The following is an 18,325-nucleotide window of genomic DNA, read 5'->3' as shown; positions in this document are numbered from 1 at the left end:
AGAAAAGCTGAGTCGAACTATGTATATGGTCTATATATAGGCAAAGAAGATTTTGGACTTTGGTGTGTGGGATGCCGCGTGGAGGGCGGGAGGAGAAGTAAATGACGAAAGGGAAGGGTGCGATCGGTACGAGACCCGTCTGTTCGATGGAGGACGAGTTTCGCCGGGAGGGGTATGTTGGTAATTTTATGGGGTAAAGAAGTGGGGTCCATCCACTGGGCAATACGCGTCTGTGGACAACAAGGAAGAGGCTGGCTTTGCCAATTGGCAGTTGCTTTTTTTTTGGGGCGGGGGGAGGAAGATGCTAAAGCCGGAAAGCGAGGTTTCTTGTTCAACCAAGTCGGCTTAGGGCTATCCTATGCATGTCTGAGCAGCGACCATGATCATGCAATTGACTCGGAGAAGTTTCGGCATGACTGTTTTATTAAGGTAGTTTTATGTCGAGTGAGATTATCGCAAGTCGAGTGTGACCAAAATATATAAAAGTTACATATTTTAGTGAGTTTTTCTCTTTAATGAGAAAGAAGCAAATGTATTTTATGACATTTTGCATGTCTTACATTGTCACGTGTTGTGAACATCTACTCATAAATGTAGTCGTAAGTATATCAACTAATAATATTATAGGTCAGTGTGATGGTCGGACTTATTAGAGACAATGTTTATTCAACATCTATTGTCTCATAAAAATTCGAATCCTTAATTATAAAATTACCATCGAACAACTTTATATACGGATTTTTCGGGACGTTAATGTTGTTTTCAGTCCCAGTGTAGGACATACATATATCTATTCCAATTTCCAACCGAGCCGGATAATTTAAAATAAACATAAAGTATGCAGTAGTTTTCAGGGATGTTTGAAACATTGTGTTGAACGAAAGTCGCTATGCAAGAAAAAACAAAGTCATGACTATTTAAGGAATGCTGCTAAGTAAGCCAGGTAAGATTCAAATATGAGATTAGTTTCTTAATCACGCTTGTTATCAGATGACTCGTTCCTTGTAATTTGCAGAATATTAAAATGCCACTTGCGCTGTAATAATCTATCGTTCTAGGAAGAATTATTCGTTTGATTAGAGTACAAAGTATAAGTCGCAAGAATTACAGTGACAACTGCCAAGATCCCTTCTCTATTTACACAAAAATCAGATCGAGGCATATTGTTGTTTTGTTTGCTGAAATTTAGTGGATATTCTCTTGGGAATATTGTCTCACGGTCGTCTTTTATATTTATATATTTATAAAGAAAGAATGATAATTCTTACTGAAAATTTGATATTACCCCTTGAAACTATATTTTCCTCTACTAAAACCCATCTGCTTTTGTTTTCTTGAATAAAGCCCATTGACTAGCCTCCAATTAAACAAATTCTTTAATTAAGTTTGACTTTTCAAATTGTGTATTTTTTGAATGCCTAAACTACCCCTATTAATACTTGGATGAGGTTTTTGGATCAGTTACTTGTTATATCCATTTAATTAATTTTATATATTTTACAAAATAATTCATGCCATTCATTGTATATTCAATGTATTAACTTTCAAATTGTTATACCGTGCCAATTGAAAAATAATAATACTAATTTCATAATTTTGTGCATTACATATATAAGTTAATTTACCTACGAACACAACAATAAACCTAAAACAGCTTCGGCTAATATTCCAATCCCTAATACACAAAACAAAAGCTATATGTTCCGCACAATTCTTACCTACAAAATAGTCTAATTTACCTATTACATCAAACCAAAATTTAAAGGGTCTAGTTTACTTTCAAAATGTTCTAATTTACCTACATGATTTATGTGCATTAGATTAAAAGTTTATTTAATTGCCTACAAGTATAAACCCACAACATTCGAACATTATCTAATATCACTAATTTTTTTTTTTTTTGGAATAGGTAAATTAATTTAAATGTAGGTAAATTAGTATAATATTAATAAGTAGGTAAATTAATTTAAATGTAGGTAAATTAGTATAATATTTTATAAGTAGGTAAATTAATTTAAATGTTGGTAAATTAGTATAATATTTGTATGTAGGTAATTACATGATTCAAAATGCAGGTTTATTAGTATAATATTTTATAAGTAGGTAAATTAATTTGTATGTAGGTAATTACATAATTCAAACAATATTATTTTTTCCGTACAAGATTGTCTTTCTCTTTTAAATTTGGTAAATTAATTTATATATGTTGCTAATATTTATGATACAAGAAAGGTAAAATATCCATATGGATTTAATTGCTCATCATAATTAGGATGAGTAATAACATTTATTGACCAAATTAGGATTCTATGGCATAAGTTGTAATTGTATTGTAATAGTTGGTCATATATTTGTCTACATGGTAGGCTATTTGAAATTTGGGTTTTATTTGAATGTTTAAATTTAGATGGGTTTTTATTTGGAAAATAAGAGTTTCAAGGGTCTATATCTAAAGAACCCTAATTCTTATCCGGAAAATGATAAGACAATACTAAAACGAAAGACGAAACTTTACGCTTGCTATATGTATATTGTTAAGGTATTCTCAGTCTGAAAGGATAAATATATGTACAATTATCTTTGCCTTAGATATTTGTACAGTTACTCAACTTTGTAACACTTCCCCCTAGTTCTTTCGGGAAACCCTAGGAGTATGGCTGAATACTTCTTTTTGTTACCACTCTCTCTCAATGTCAACATTATGTCGAAAATATTCTTTTGATAAATTATGGACAGCTTCTTAGCCGGATTTCGCTCCAATATTCAGGAAGCAATTAGGCATGTACCATACATAATACACACAAAATTCTAAAAAGTGTTAAGCGCTAGTTGGACGGTGGGCGGGGACCTAACGCCTAGGCGTCTAAGGAGTCTAGGAAGTTTTGTTAATTTAATTTAATTTATTAATTAATGTATAAATAAATGTCTACTTACACTTAAAAATTACATAATTGTATTGGGATATATACATTGCAAAATGACTATTCCTCCACGTATCTAACAAGTCTCTTACAATTTATTGAAAACTAAAATGCATATATGAGAGTTGCGACCTAAGCGGGTCTAGGCGAGCCCCTAGGTAGGTTTAGGCACCAGTTTTTATTGTTTAAACGCCTAAGAATTAATTGTGATGGTGCCCAACCGCCTAGGCAAGACCTGGACGAGAAATAGGCAGGTACTTTTAGAATAACGACCAAGTATTGACCACATGTCTATAGTTCAGTATTTGTGCCCTTTTTTGGGTCTATAGTGGAGTGCTATAGGCAATATACGGTTACAAGCAAGACGAAAGTATTATCAATCCAGCTTAGAGAATAGTGGAGCCGAAACCCTTTTAAGATGATGTTGTGTATGTATATATCCTGCAAACACTCAAACACGCAAGATTATGGAAATCGGTATGGTTGTTAACATATATTTTTTATATAGTGATTTGGCAATGGGCAGAATGTAAAGTTGTGAACTATCTGTTCTAGCAAAGCGGATTATCATCTTAAGAATATTATCAGCAAGATTACAAACCTCAATCCCTACTTAACATCACATTTTACTTCCTTTTCAGATGCATATATGTACAGTAATAACTTTAAATAAAGGATTTGGAATCAAAACTTATTTTGTCCCCCCTCAAAGTGGTAGTTCTTTATTGCAGAATTAAAGATTTATTTGTCTACCTAATTAATATAATTTATTACAGCTTAATTAAGAATATTATCTGGCTTTAAGCCTATGCCAACTCATGGAATGATAGCTTACTATATGGGGATAAAAAGTGGCATTGGAAATTATGATGTGACCGGCATTACCAAGAAATCAGATGTCGACTGTCAACTATGAACACCAGTAAAAGTATCATGTCGACCGAAAATGGTATTTCCAAATTATTAATCGAATAAAATTGTCATGTAGCACACTCCCAAAGTTAGCTGCGAACACCAACCTTTCAGAGTATTTTCGATTCTAAGGGTCACACTTTTACGCAAGGCGCTAGTTGAGTGATGGATGGGGACTTAAGGTATAGGCGTTTAAGGGGTCTAGACAGTTTTGTTAATTTTAATTAAATTTATTATTTAATATATAAATAAATTTTTACTTACATTTAAAAATTACATAATTGTATTGTGGTATAAACATTGCAAAATGACTATTCATCCACGTATCCAACAAGTCTCTTATAATTTATTAAAAAATAAAATGCATAAATGAGAATTGCGACCTAAGCGAGTCTAGATGAGCGCCTAGGTAGGTTTAGGAACCATTTTTAAACGTCTAGGGATTAATTGTGACGGTGGCCAGCTGCCTCAACGAGACCTAGATGAGAAATAGGTGGGTACTTTTAGAATATCGACCAAGTATTGACCACATGTCTATAGTTCAATCTTTTTGCCTTTTTTTTGGCTTTATAGTATGAGAAGTGCTATGTAGGCAATATACGGTCACCATACAAACAAGACGAAAGGATTATCGATCCAACTTAGAGAACAATGGAGTGGAATCCCTTTTAAGATGACGCTGTGTGTGTATATATCCTCCATACACTCAAACACGCAAGGTTATGGTAATTGGTATATGTGACAATCCTGTTCCTAATTTTACGAATTTATTAAGTTTAAAAGAATGAAACGAAGAAAATGACCTAGAGGCGAGGTTGTTGACTTTCGTTGACGGTCTTTTCGTGGTGCGTACAAGTCACTATTTTACTATATTCTTGGAGTATTCGATGGTACGAACGTGTACACGCACTCTTTCATTTAGGCACTTTTAGATTTAAATTTACTCACATTTTTTTTTGTGGTAACAAATAAGGAATTGTTATTGGCACTCCAAAATTCTCATTCTACACTCGAAACTTTTTATATTTAGAAAGAAAAATACTCTTGTGAGAAGTGTATAATGAGATTTTTGGAGTTCTAATAATACTTCTCAACAGATATATATTTTTTATATAGTGATTTGGCAAGGGGCAGACTGTAAAGTTGTGAACTAATATATGTTCTAGGAAAGCGGGTTATCATCTTAAGAATATTATCAGCAAGATTACAAACCTCAATCTCTACTTAACATCACATTTACTTCCTTTTCAGATTCATATATGTACAGCAATAACTTTAAATAAAGGATTTGGAATCCTACTTGAATTGTTCCCCCTCAAAGTGGTAGTTCTTTATTGCAGAATTAAAGGTTAATTAGTCTATCTAATTAACATAATTTATCACAGCTTAATTAAGAAATTATCTGGCTTTTAGCCTATGCCAACTAATGGAATGATAGCTTACCATATGGGGATAAAAGTGGCATTGGAAATTATGATGTGACCGGCATTACCAACAAATCAGATGTCGACTGTTAACTATGAACAACGGTAAAAGTATCATGTCGACCGAAAATGGTAATTCCAAATTATTAATCGAATAAAATTGCCATGTAGCACAATCCCAAAGTTAGCTGTGAACACCAACCTTTCAGAGTATTTTCAAATCTGAGAGTCATACTTTTACGCAATGTTGCAAATTTATTTGTGTTATAACATGTGTAGTCAGTTATATTTCTGCATCTTAGCAATATTATGTGTCATTATATCATTCACGTATATTATAACTCAACAACAGAAGACTACTACACTTTAAAGTTTCTTCAACTTCACCTATCGAGAGAAATATACATTGGGAATGGGTACATCACCACCGTTGCCTCCTATGTAATTTGTTATCCGTAGCTGGGGCTTTGTATGTTTGGGGCTTTTTCTGCAACAACATTTGTACGGGAAGATATAACATTAGATGTACGGCCCCAGTTTTTTATCGCTGTGGCCCATACAACTTTTATAATTTCAGGCCTATGCCAATGCCACAATATGTAAAGGAAAGGTAAAGGTAAAACGAGCCGAAGATAGATTTTTCAGTGTGATCGATAGATGGATGGTATATCACATGTCATTATATAAATAGTAGAATATGTATGCTAAAAAGTTAATAATTTAAAAAATAAAAATTTTCCCATTTTTATTAAAACACGTGATGTACCACTTGTATCCTAATTAAATATTTCTCCAAGATAAGGGAGAAAAGTGAGATCCCAGTGATGGGTTAAACATCGAAGGGCTCAGGGCCTGAGTTGGCACGAACACCAAATCGAGTTGGGGTAAAAATATTTCCTCCCTTTTTTACTACTAAAAGGAAGAAGTTGTTTCAGTTGAAATGCATCTTAAAATATCAAATTCGTGTATATATATATATATATATATATATATATATATATATTAAAATAGCTTGAACTACTCTATGTTGTTCTGTGTTGAAATGAATAGGATTTAGTGACCACACAGAGATAGTCTTTGTTCATCAATATTGTACTTGAACACTATCTGCATGTTCCAACAGTTCATGCAGATTAGTATATATTTATGTCTTCTTTTTTATCGTATGTTATGTTGGTGTGGAGGGTGACTGCTTTGTAGTTTTATCAGAGAATGGTAGGCACCTCCAATGGCAAGCAGCTCAGAGTGTGATCCTTTTTCTGCAACCTTCCCATTCACTATCACAGCTATGGAGTCTGCTTTCTGAATTGTCGACAACCTGTGAGCTACAACTACGCATGTTCTACCGACCATCATCTTCTCCAATGCTGCTTGGACTAAATTTTCCGACACGCTGTCAAGAGCGCTGGTTGCTTCATCCAACAGAAGGATTGTTGGGTTCTTTAGGATTGCTCGAGCAAGTGCTATTCTCTGCTTCTGGCCTCCGGATAGCTGCACTCCTCTTTCGCCACAGTAAGTCTCGTACCCCTCTTCCATAGAACTGCACAATTTAGAAAGAAAAAAAAGTTAAATTTCTTTCTCTCTATCGAGACCAGCAAATGTATGTGTTGCAGTGTGGAGAAGAAGTAGAAATGCGTAGATACCTTATAAATTCATGAGCATTGGCAAGTTTTGCAGCCTTCCTTACTTCAGAAACCGTAGCATTTTCTTTACCATACACAATGTTTTCGTGGATGGTTCCTCCGAAAAGAGTAGGCTCCTGGCTTACCAAAGCAATTTGTGACCTCAATTTCCTCAAAGTATAGAGCTTGATGTTGCATCCATCTATCAATACTGATCCATTTAGCGGGTCATAAAACCTTTCGATCAAGCCAATGACAGTGGATTTTCCAGAACCACTCTGTCCCACTAGTGCTATTGTGTTTCCAGCTTCAATTTTCAGATTCAGCCCCTTGAAGATCATCTGGTCCGGCCTCACCGGGTAAGCGAATACTACATTTTTTAGTTCTATGTGACCCTTGAAAATCTTTTTTATCCCTTTAGACTCTTCAGAAGAAATTTCACTCTCTCTGTCTAGGATTGAAAATATCGACTTGATGGCTTTTCCCCCTCTGGCTAGATCTGTAGTCATGCTTCCCGCGTCTGCAATGTTCTTACCGGTGCTCATTAGGATGAAAAAGACTTGAAATAGGTGTTTCGCCGGCACTAGCTTCTGATTCATTAGCCTTCCTCCATACCAATAAGTCAAGGCTATTGCAGCTGTTGTCAAAAATTGGGAGCTGAACAGACCCAAACCTGAAATCCATGACTGTTTGATGTTCTCCTTCCGCGGCCCTCGCATTGCATCTCCAAATAGCTTTAGTATTCTATCCTGAGAAGAAAATGCAGTGATAGTCCTATGGTTGAAAGTAGCTTCACTAGCTAGTTGACTGCCCTCCGCTTGCGCTTTCTGTGCTTTTATAGACATACTCTTCATTAGAACACTCCTCGAATAAAAGCTTCCTATGAGCAAGGGCTGTATCGCAATCATTACAATGGCTATCCTCCATGTGATCATGAGTCCAATCACAAAAGCTATCGAGGCACTGAAGAAAACCTGAACCAACATTGATATACGATCTGCGGTTAGGGATCTAACCATGCTTGCTTCAGTGGTTAGCCGTGCACAGATGGCAGCACTTGTGTTTTCATCTTTATCAAACCACCCTATCTCAAAGGTGAGAATTTTTTCGAGCATTTTCATCCGAACCCTTTTGGATAATCGCTCTCCCATAACTGCAAAGTTGTAATGTTGGAGGAGATTAGCAATGAAGCTGAGAACTGCTAGGCTTAAGAAGATGTAGCAGTAGAATCTGGTGTCTGATAGTATCTTGGATTTGTCTGTTTGGAAGTAAACCGATATGACTGTTCCTAAGCAATAGGCATGAACTGGCTGGATAGCTCCGAAGCCAGCAGCTCCTATACACCCTAGTATTGCTTGCTTCCACTCAGGTGCATTCATTTGAAATAAACGCCAGAGGGAGGACGAACGATGAGAGATGTTTTCATCGTCAAAGTCATCGTAGTGTGCTTGGAAAGAGTTCTCGATGCTGATGGAAAATATTGGGGTGACTGGATAAGCCGGGCTGTTTTGCCAGCTTGGTGTCACACTCCTTGGTGTGTGCCAGTTTGTTTCCCCACTCCTTGGCGCAGGGCTGTTTTTCCAGCTTGATCTCCCACTTTTTGGTGTCTGCGGATTTCGCAGATATTTGGTTTTTTGGTCTATAATATCGTCTGGATAATAGGATATGTCAGGGACACCGTTCTGCATTGCCTGTTGCTGTAATTGCAGCATCTTACTGTAAGCTCCACCTTCGCCATTGTTCTTCTGGACTAAGTCCTCATGAGATCCCTTTTCCACCACTCTACCCGATTGAAGAACCACTATCAGATCAGCCTTGCGAGTTGTGGTGAGGCGGTGAGCTATGACGATTGTTGTTCTTCCTTGTGAAGCTTGGTCCAAGGCTTCCTGTACAACTTTTTCGGATTGAGCATCCAAAGCACTTGTGGCTTCATCAAGCAAAAGAATTTTCGGGTCTCTGATGATTGCTCTCGCTATTGAAATCCTCTGCTTTTGTCCTCCAGACAATTGAACTCCGAATTGCCCAACCTAAAGAAAAAGGTACAGAATTTATAGTCGTATATAAAAACGAATGGGACCAACTTCTAGTGAGTAGAATATTGTGGCTTACCTGAGTATCATATCCTTGAGGTAGCTTAGAAATGAAGTCATGTGCATTTGCAGCCTTAGCTGCACTTATTACATTTTCCATTGAAGCTCCTTCCTTTCCGAACAAAATATTCTCTTTTATCGATGTTGCAAAGAGAATAGGCTCTTGATTGACCAGTCCCATCTGTGATCTCAACCACTGTAGCTGAAACTTCCTTAACTTGTATCCGTCGAGGAGAATCTCTCCTTTTACTGGATCATAAAATCTTTCGAGCAAAGCAATGATTGTTGACTTGCCCGAACCACTGCCTCCAACAAGACCTATCATCTTACCAGCTTGGACCTTGAGATTTAGTCCTTGAAGAACCAGGGTGTCAGGTCTTGAAGGATAGCAGAAGTCAACCTTTCTAAATTCGATGTCTCCTTTCACAAATGTTAAAACTTTTCCCCTTTCATCTTCAGAATCAATAGCGGGAATTCGATCAATCATTTCAGATATTCGAGTAGCAGCAGCAGTAGCTGCGGTGATGGCAGCGAGAATTGGAAGCGCATTCATTATGGCACTGGAAATACAACATTGAAGCTTTGAGTCGAGACTTGAATTGAGATACAAGTAAGGAATAAAAGAGAAGATGGAAAAATGGAACATAAAGAAAAGTAACTCACATTCCTCCGAGAATTACGCAGATTCCAGAAATGAAAACAAGGCCACCTTTTTCTCCTCTCTCTGTAACAAGTTTGCTACCAACCCAAGCCTGAAAAGCCCAAGCAGCATAAATCATTCCCATGCTGCCTATCAGCAATCCCTTTGTGAAGCCTTGCTTTATGCCTAGCTCTGTGCATTTTTCGAGAGCAATGCTGAACTTTTTTAGTGTTTGCTTCTCCCCAACGTACGAATAAACTGTACGGATTGATGAGATTGCTTGTTCCGCAATCCCTCCAGCAACCCCATAGGCACCAGCTATCTTACCTCCCAATTTCTTCATTACATTCCCAATTCCAATTCCTGGGATCATAAACATGATCGAGCATGGAAGAGCAGCCAGTGCCAGTCGCCAAGAAAGCACAAAGGCAACAGGAAAGCAGAACATAAATGACGAGAGATGTGCCAAGCAATTTGGTATCTGAAGAAAAGAAACGTAAGTGTGATGAACACAAGATTACAGAGTTTACGAAGGAAAAGAAGGCATGCGATAGAGAATCAATCACAAACCTTTTCCGCGATTGTGTCTTGGATTAAATAAGCATCGGAAGAGATAGTAGAAATGACTTGGAAGGTAATGGAAGAATTGGCCTGACTGTCAAAGAAGGCAACTTCTTGCCTGAGGACTGATTTTAAGTACTCAATTCTCATCCGAGACGCCTGCCTCTCAGCAGTTCTAGTCCAACAAACTCCTTCTGCAAATTACAAATGTTGATAGGTATATGATCACACATCATTCTAAACGGTGGTTCCTTTCGGATCATCTTCTCTCGGGTACACCTACAAGTATATATAGTCTGCAGATTTTTCCTTTTATTCTTTCTGTCGAATTACTGTTTCTGATGAGTTGCACTTACACGGTTATACTTTCATACTCTAGCTAGCCTTATTGTTATGTAATGTAAAGTTTGCATCTCTAGCAGCCTACCTTGTTTTTAGAGACTAAAGAAACCGAAACACAATGATACAACATCCAAAAAAAGAAAGAAAATGAAGAAAACTCTAAATTTTACATACCCATGAAAGCAGATATTCCAACCCCAATTGCAAGAATTAGCAGCCTGAGTCCGTACTAAAAAAAAAAAAATTTAAATGTTGCACTTTGTTAGCCATACAAACCGAAAATTATAGCCGAAGTTCATTAAATAATGTAATCCTGCATACCTTGTCCACAACTTCATTGGAGAAAGAAAGAGTAGCACCTCCATACTCATTAATCACACGGCTGAGAACGAACATAGTCAGCGGTGTCATCAACCCATCTCCGATGCTACCCAGAGTCCCGAACACCATCAGCAACTTATCGACACCATCTGCATACCTAAAGATTCCACCTTTCTTCCCCATCTTACAAACTACACAATACAACACAGTTTCCTTCAACCACCTTCTTGGAAAAGTTGAAAATCCTCACTTCCAAGTTCTTATTCAAATCACTTGCAGACATCAATAAAATTAAGTTAATTAACATTGTTCAAGAGATGTGACAGCTTTACTTAGCAACAAATAAGCATCTTTTAAGAGATAAGTTCATAGAGGTGGCCTTCTCCTATTGTATTTTGTGACAATTTCAACTTCCTCTGATGCCAAACGGATGGTTATGTACTCTACAACTTATAGCACGTTTTTGGAATAATTAAGTCGGCTTTTTGTTTGATTACTTAGGAACTAATCGAACTGTTGGTTTCTCTAATGCCAACTGTCTATATTTCTGACGTTTTTGCTCTTGCCTCTTTGCAGCATTAGGAAATATAACCAAACAAATATTTCATGTGCTTTTCTTTTGTTTTTTAATACTTTAAACATGTCTGGGCGAAAAGTCAACAAGAAAATGCTTTGGACTTGGTGATGATGATCTGGGTTTTGTATATACAGCCGGCCTGGGAAAATCTCCGGGGTGCTAATAATACGACACGTGTGAGTTCGGCATGGCTGATATTATAGAGAAGAGATTCTCTCTAAATAAATTTCAAAGGTCCGGATCACTTTATCTGGTAACCTTCGTGGAAGAGATCCGGAGAGGATCTCTTTCTCGATATAATATATGTGCAACTGATCAATGTAATAAAATACAACGTCAACTTCTGCAACAAAAACTGAATCGAATTTAGATTATGTCATGGAAGTATCTAACTCGCTTTTGGCTTAAAAAGCGCATCTTAGATTTGTACAGAAATGGCATCTTAGAGTTTGCAAGAATTATTAGAGGATTCCAAGAATGTGTCAACAAACCATGTCACGATTGTTCTCTTGTTAAAGGATTGAGACTCTCGTGTTTGTGCGCAATGTGTTTTTATTTTGTGTTTCAGCCTTTTACTTTGTCTTCATTTTTCAAAGACTGCAGAAGTTGGGAAGCTTTGGGGTTGGAAACTGGGATTAGAAGATTATTAATTAGGAGTTGGGTGTCTTAGTTTGTTGTTTATTTTCTTTAATTATGTTGGCTGGAGTTTAGGTTCAGTCTTCTTTAATTTGGTATTCTGGTTTTTTTTGCTTTGAATTATTTTATTATTTCTAGTTTTCTTATTTTAGTTCTTTTGTAATTTATAGTTAGTGGTACAGTTTTCTTAAATTTTTTTATGCCTCGTGATGGTAATCAAGTTGCGTGTTTTTTTAATAAATGATGTTTATTCCGAGTTCATGAAATTCACGTACGGGTATAAATAGTTTTTTGCTATTCTATGTATTATTTATGTTGACAAATAAAACGCTCAATACAAAAAAAAAAAAGGAAAAAAGTAAAAAGAATTTGCAAGCATTTGTCTGGAACAAATATGACATCTCGAACAAGTCAGTTTGTATAGACACCTTATAGCAGGCCGAAAAAAGTGAGAGTGACTTACATTACACGAATATTGTCATTTTGATCTCTCAAATCTATAAGTGCAATAATTGCAATATACCTGTTTCATATAAACTCCCTTCCAAAAAAGTAAACATTCATCAAAATTCAGCTTTAAGATAGAATCTTTACCCTAAATTTTAAAACAGCTAATTTTATAATAGATAAATTAGTAACAGATAGTCACGCCAAAACAATTCTTGTAGTGTTAAAACTCCATCCCAAAACAAAATTTGCTAAACCGTAGCTCCTTTAATGAACAATTAGATTAATATAACCCTTTAGAATTCACACTTTCTGATCCATTTCATCCGTAGAAACTTTTTTACACATAATTGTGACAAAGAGGACTCCTTGATCATCCATGAACCCGAAAACGAGCTGATGCAGTTCAATCCTTTTCGGATTGATCATTAGGTTTAAAATTTAGGTAAACTAATAAAAATGGCTTGAAAACTTTAGGAGTGACTTTTTAGAGTAAAAATATCATTTTTCGTTAAAGTAAACAGTACTAGAAGTGTTTCATTAAAACTCCTCTAAAATTTTAGAACTAGACCACGCCATTTCTCACTGTACAAGTAACTCATTGTGTGAGCCTTGTTATACGACCATTCCCTTCTTTATCACAGAAATGGAGTCTCCTTTTGTGGTGTGGACAGACAACCGATGAGCTACCATCACACATGTTCTTCTGACCATCTCGTCGAGCGGTTGTTGGACTAGAGTCTCCGACGCACTGTCAAGGGCGCTTGTTGGACTAGAGTCTCCAACACACCATCATCTTGTTTGGTTTTTTCAGAATCGCTCGAGCAAGCGCTATCCTCTGCTTTTGGACCCCGAATGGCTTTACACTTTACTCCTCTTTCTCCACAGTAGGTTTGATATCCATCTTTCGAAGCACTGCATTATAGAAACGTTGCCTTGTCGAAAATGTAACACATGTTATGTGTATCAGTTTCAATGAGAAGATAGGGAGATGTATAATGTTTTTGTACATTATAAATTAGGACTCTCCATATTTCTCTTTAACGTAAACTATGTTGCCGGATTGTTCCTAAAAGCGTTGGCTCCTGAGTCTCTACTCACTATTGCGATATGTGACCTCAGCTGCCTCCGGTCGAAATCGCTTTACTGGTTCGTAAAATCTTTCAATAATCCGATGACAGTGGATTTACCCGAAAATCATCTGTTCTGGCCCTGCCGGGTAAGCGAAATACACATTCGTCAGTTCTATATATGTAGTGATGTTTCTGCGGTTGAGTAGAGTAGAGTAGCCTATTGCTGCATGTTAGAAACTTAACAGTAGCCAGTAACAATCTCTTCTGTCTCTTTGCTGTTCACAGAATCACAAAGGAAATGGTAAAAAAATTTACCAACCGCACTAACATGGAAATTGGACAGGCTCAGGCCAAACCCACACCCTTTTAGTTTGATATTCTTCATAGCCGTAATCATCCAATCAAAGGTGGCTAATCAAATTATCCACAATCCAATCCACCCTTGCTTTAATTAGTACAAATTTTTTAATTTTTAATGTAGGAAGAACAAAGTTACAATCATAACAGAGAGGTTGAAATTTACAGTAGAGACTAATATTATGTTTGGACGAGGAATTTCGATCAAGTTAGTTACAAATGTCCCACAAAAGATTAGATAGAGCAATTTGAAGAGTAAATATAATGAACTAAGGGGGATTTGAAAATGACTATTTGATGTAAGTAATTTGTACGTAAATCTTTCCTTCAAATCTTTTGTCATGATCATGTAGTGCGTTTTAAATTCTTCCGTCTAATGTTTTGATGAATGATATCAGTTTAATAAATAAAAAAAGTATTACAAGTCTGATGACGTACGTTATCATATGTTTGTTCTATCCAAAAGTAATCTTCTGATCATGAAAAAGATAACTATCGATAACATGCAGATATAGAGAATCACGCAAATTTCACTTCAAATTAGCAACCTTTTGGAAAAGTTTTCGGTTTCATACAACAAGATAGGCAAGTCCTAAGCGCTGTACTGTACCCGTAGATAGGCTTGCAAGAAATCGTGCCCTAAAGCTCTCGCAACATACATAACCCATTTGTCACCATCTACAAACAAGTTAAACTAGGTAACGTGTTTGGCATGCAGGCACAACATTGAACCAATAAAAAATAAATTCCACTCCAAAAATAGGAAAACTTTTTATAAATAGCAAGAACAAGCGTCGTACGATAGTGTTGCGTGTTATGTTACATCTAAATATTATGATTAATATTTCTCACTTCTAAAATATATTAAAACAAATATACGAGTTAGAATTTGAGTATAATAATAATATCGTGTAACACAATGTAAATAAACACCTTCTGAAAAAAAAAAAAATGCCACCTTTTACTTGTTTTTCTCTCTAAAGCTAATAAAGTTGATACGTACTTACTAGTCATAGTGCTAATCCCAATCGAAAAATTTATATAAGATCGATGAGCTTCCATTGCTAGATCACATCAAACACCTCCGTCTCACATAATTCTCAAAACCCTAATTTCATATTTTCTTGATTAAACTAGAATCATAGAGTGATGAACTTGGGGAAGTTTATTTTGGTTGCCCTAGCTCTAGCTCTGGTTCTTGGCCTGGCTAAGTGCTTTGAATACCAAGAGAAGGACTTGGCTTCTGAAGAGAGTCCTGGGATTTGTACGAGAGGTGGAGGAGCCACCACAAAATCTCCCACGACCTCGGCGAGAAGCGAAAGCGATTCAATGTTTTTAAAGAGAACGTGAACCATCTTGACAAGGTGAACCAGATGAGCAAACCCTACAAGCTCAAGCTGAACAAGTTTGCAGACATGACCAATCATGAGTTTGCGAGCTCCTATGCTGGCTCGAAGGTTAGCCACTACAGATCACTGCAGGGCAGCAGAAGGGCTACTGCCTTCACACATGGGATGACCGACGATCTTCCGGCAAGTGTTGATTGGAGGAAGAGTGGAGCTGTCACTGGAATTAAAGACCAAGGCAAATGCGGTAAGTCTTATATATGAGCAAAATAAGGGGACGTTGGGAAATCCCTCAATTAGAAAGTACTTTTGTCCATGAGTGCTTTTTTACAAGTGAGTCGAAATTTTTGGTAGTTCTTCCTGGAAAATACTTCCAAGTGTTTTTTTTTACGCATAACCACTTTTTAATTTTTCCTACCAAACTTTGTTAGAAACATTTTCAGTTAGTTGAACAACGGTCCAACAATAAATAGTTTCAGATATGTCACCCTACTTTTATACCTAAAATTGACCCTAAAAAAAAGGTCTAAAAGTACACATATATACAACTTTCATGGTGTCAAATAACTGGTATCAGTGTTGATCGTGTAATTTTTGGTGGCAAATTGGCAGTTGAGCAGGGATAATTATCAATATATTATGCGGTTGAAATCAAGAGCTGATTAAAATTCACTGCATGGTATTTTGATGTTATAGGTAGCTGCTGGGCATTTTCAACTGTAGTTGGAGTGGAGGGCATCAATCAGATCAAAACAAAGCAGCTAGTATCTGTGTCTGAGCAAGAGTCGGTTGATTGCAACAGAGACCCGAACGAAGGGTGCGACGGTGGACTGATGGAAAAAGCATTTGAGTACATCAAGAAAAATGGTGGAATAACAACCGAGCAAAACTACCCTTACAGAGCCAGTGATGGTCCTTGTGACTCATCCAAGGTGAAAATTTAATTACCCAGGTCAATATTTACGTTATTAGTATAAATAGTACACTATAATCTTCCTACTTAACTTTGTGTTAAAGTTGCAGATAACGAATGCTTCTCTGGTGCAAATCGATGGTTATGAAAACGTACCTGAAAACGATGAGAAGGCTTTGATGAAAGCTGTTGCAAACCAACCTGTATCAGTTGCACTAGATGCTGGTGGTAAAGACTTCCAATTCTACGCGGAGGTAAACTGGCTTCTAATTAAACCAATTAAGCACTTATTAAGATAACATGATCAATGAGCATCAATACAAAAGTAGAACTTGATATTTTGTAAGTTGCTATGCACACTCCTAGAACCCTAATAATAGGACACAACCTTTTTTAGCCCCCATCAATAGTACATATATAGCAACTAGCGTGGTTAACAATCTGAAAATCATGGGGTACGGTTGCTCGTGTCACTTGGCTCACAATTCAAATTCTCTCCCAGATCTCGTAGCCTGGAGCTCACGAACCAAGAAATTCAAACTATTCAAGAGAGAGATCTAGACCTTAATTTATGTGGGATGGGTCAGTGAAATAGGTTAATGCGAGCTATATAATTTAAAATAAGTGTTCCAAATTTCCCAATCTATCAACTCCAAACTGCGAGTTCCGAAAAGCATGTTGAATCACGTCATCCATTCACCCAGGACACAAAGAAAGGAGACCCCTATCATTTAAGTCCACTGAAGTGCACACATTGGGAGCCTATATGCAATGCTAGTGGGGTCATCATTTTATGTTTGTTGTACAAAGAAACAACGAGATATGGACAGCCGTACACAAGAATCTCTTCCTAACAAATTTAAAAAAAAAATAATTAAACTACCTTATCAAGAGCATACAGATTCTTTCGAAAGCATATTCCTTGTTTTAATTTCCAGTTTTACCCATGCCGGTATAATAAATAAAGAGACATTTTAGTTAGTTATTCTTTACATTTCAAAATACTCCTCGAATAAGTGCAAAATGACAAACTAGGAGTGTAAGTAGCATCTGTATATGTAAACTCATGTGTTAAAAATTTACAGGGTGATGAATGGGGAATGTGGAACAGAGCTGAATCATGGAGTGGCAGTTGTGGGATATGGAGCAACTCAAGAAGGAACCAAGCACTGGATTGTGAAGAATTCATGGGGAGTTGGATGGGGAGAGAAAGGTTACTTGAGGATTCAACGAGGGGTTGATAAAGGAGGAGGGATGTGTGGAATTGCTATGGATGCCTCTTACCCTATGAAATCGTCACCAAACAACACCCAAAGCAGCTCCTTCAAGGAAGAACTTTGATGATGCCACTATATCTATATACACATATACAGTTTAGTTTTATGCGATCAAGCTTTGTCATAAAAAATGAGGCATAAATCCTTATCATATATGTTTATAGTGTGTGTACGTCTGTTTTACTGAATTTACCTTTCATTTTAGAAGACAATAAATGTTTCTTGATACTGAAAACTGAAATGAAATAAAGAGTTGAAATTAGTTTAATAACATATGGTTTGTCAATTCGATTAAAAGGCAAGTGGTCGATTCCTAGTGGTTACATGACATACTTTTTGAACTAACTGCTTCTTAAATTTAAACCATCCCTCTTCATCGTAGTTTAACTTAAAAATATAGTATCACTTGGAATAAAAAATAAAATAAAGAGTTTCAATTCAAAGGCTTATCTAAATCTTTGACCCTAATTAAGCCCAGGCATTCTTTTTAGTTTATGCCTTTCTTTTTATTCAAATATTCTTTCTTGCTTTAGTTTCGTGCTATTGGATATATATGTATTTCATAAGGGAACCGATCCTCTCTGGAACCACACATCATGAGCCTGTTGAGCAGGCGATCTCGTTCGTTGAAATTTGATCCAACGACTACAATTATTATAATTTTTAGAGAATCTCATGTTTGTAGCCGTTAGATCAAATTTCAACATGCTAGATCGCTTGCTTAGCAGGCTCTGATGTGTGGATCTGGAGAGGATCCAGTTCCTTTCTTAAGTACCAATTATATTTATTCAAAAATATGTCAGTTTTGTGTACGCGCATAAAAATTATTTGCCATCAAAACATCAATGGCACAAATCCGATTGACT

At 36.5% G+C, this 18,325-nt stretch overlaps 1 protein-coding gene and 1 pseudogene across 1 annotated transcript; one reads left to right on the top strand and one right to left on the bottom strand.

The window, feature by feature from the left end:
• Positions 1 to 6,415: 6,415 nt before the first annotated feature.
• On the bottom strand, positions 6,416 to 11,400 carry LOC103949938 (putative multidrug resistance protein). Its single transcript, XM_048585107.1, has 7 exons — positions 10,834 to 11,400; positions 10,687 to 10,741; positions 10,180 to 10,364; positions 9,633 to 10,090; positions 8,989 to 9,529; positions 6,901 to 8,906; positions 6,416 to 6,797 (listed from the first exon to the last, which is right to left on the bottom strand). Exons 1-7 carry the CDS (start codon positions 11,014 to 11,016, stop codon positions 6,416 to 6,418), a joined length of 3,810 nt encoding a protein of 1,269 aa, XP_048441064.1. The 5' UTR covers positions 11,017 to 11,400.
• Positions 11,401 to 15,072: 3,672 nt separating this feature from the next.
• LOC103949939 lies at positions 15,073 to 17,523 on the top strand (annotated as a pseudogene).
• Positions 17,524 to 18,325: the final 802 nt, after the last annotated feature.

The sequence above is a fragment of a genome, unplaced genomic scaffold, assembly GCF_019419815.1.
Source record: "Pyrus x bretschneideri cultivar Hongxiangsu unplaced genomic scaffold, Pyrus_bretschneideri_v1 Contig22, whole genome shotgun sequence".
NCBI classification, from domain to species: Eukaryota; Viridiplantae; Streptophyta; class Magnoliopsida; order Rosales; family Rosaceae; genus Pyrus; species Pyrus x bretschneideri.
The sequence above is the reverse complement of the archived record's forward strand: the minus strand, read 5'-3'. Positions and strand labels throughout refer to the sequence as shown.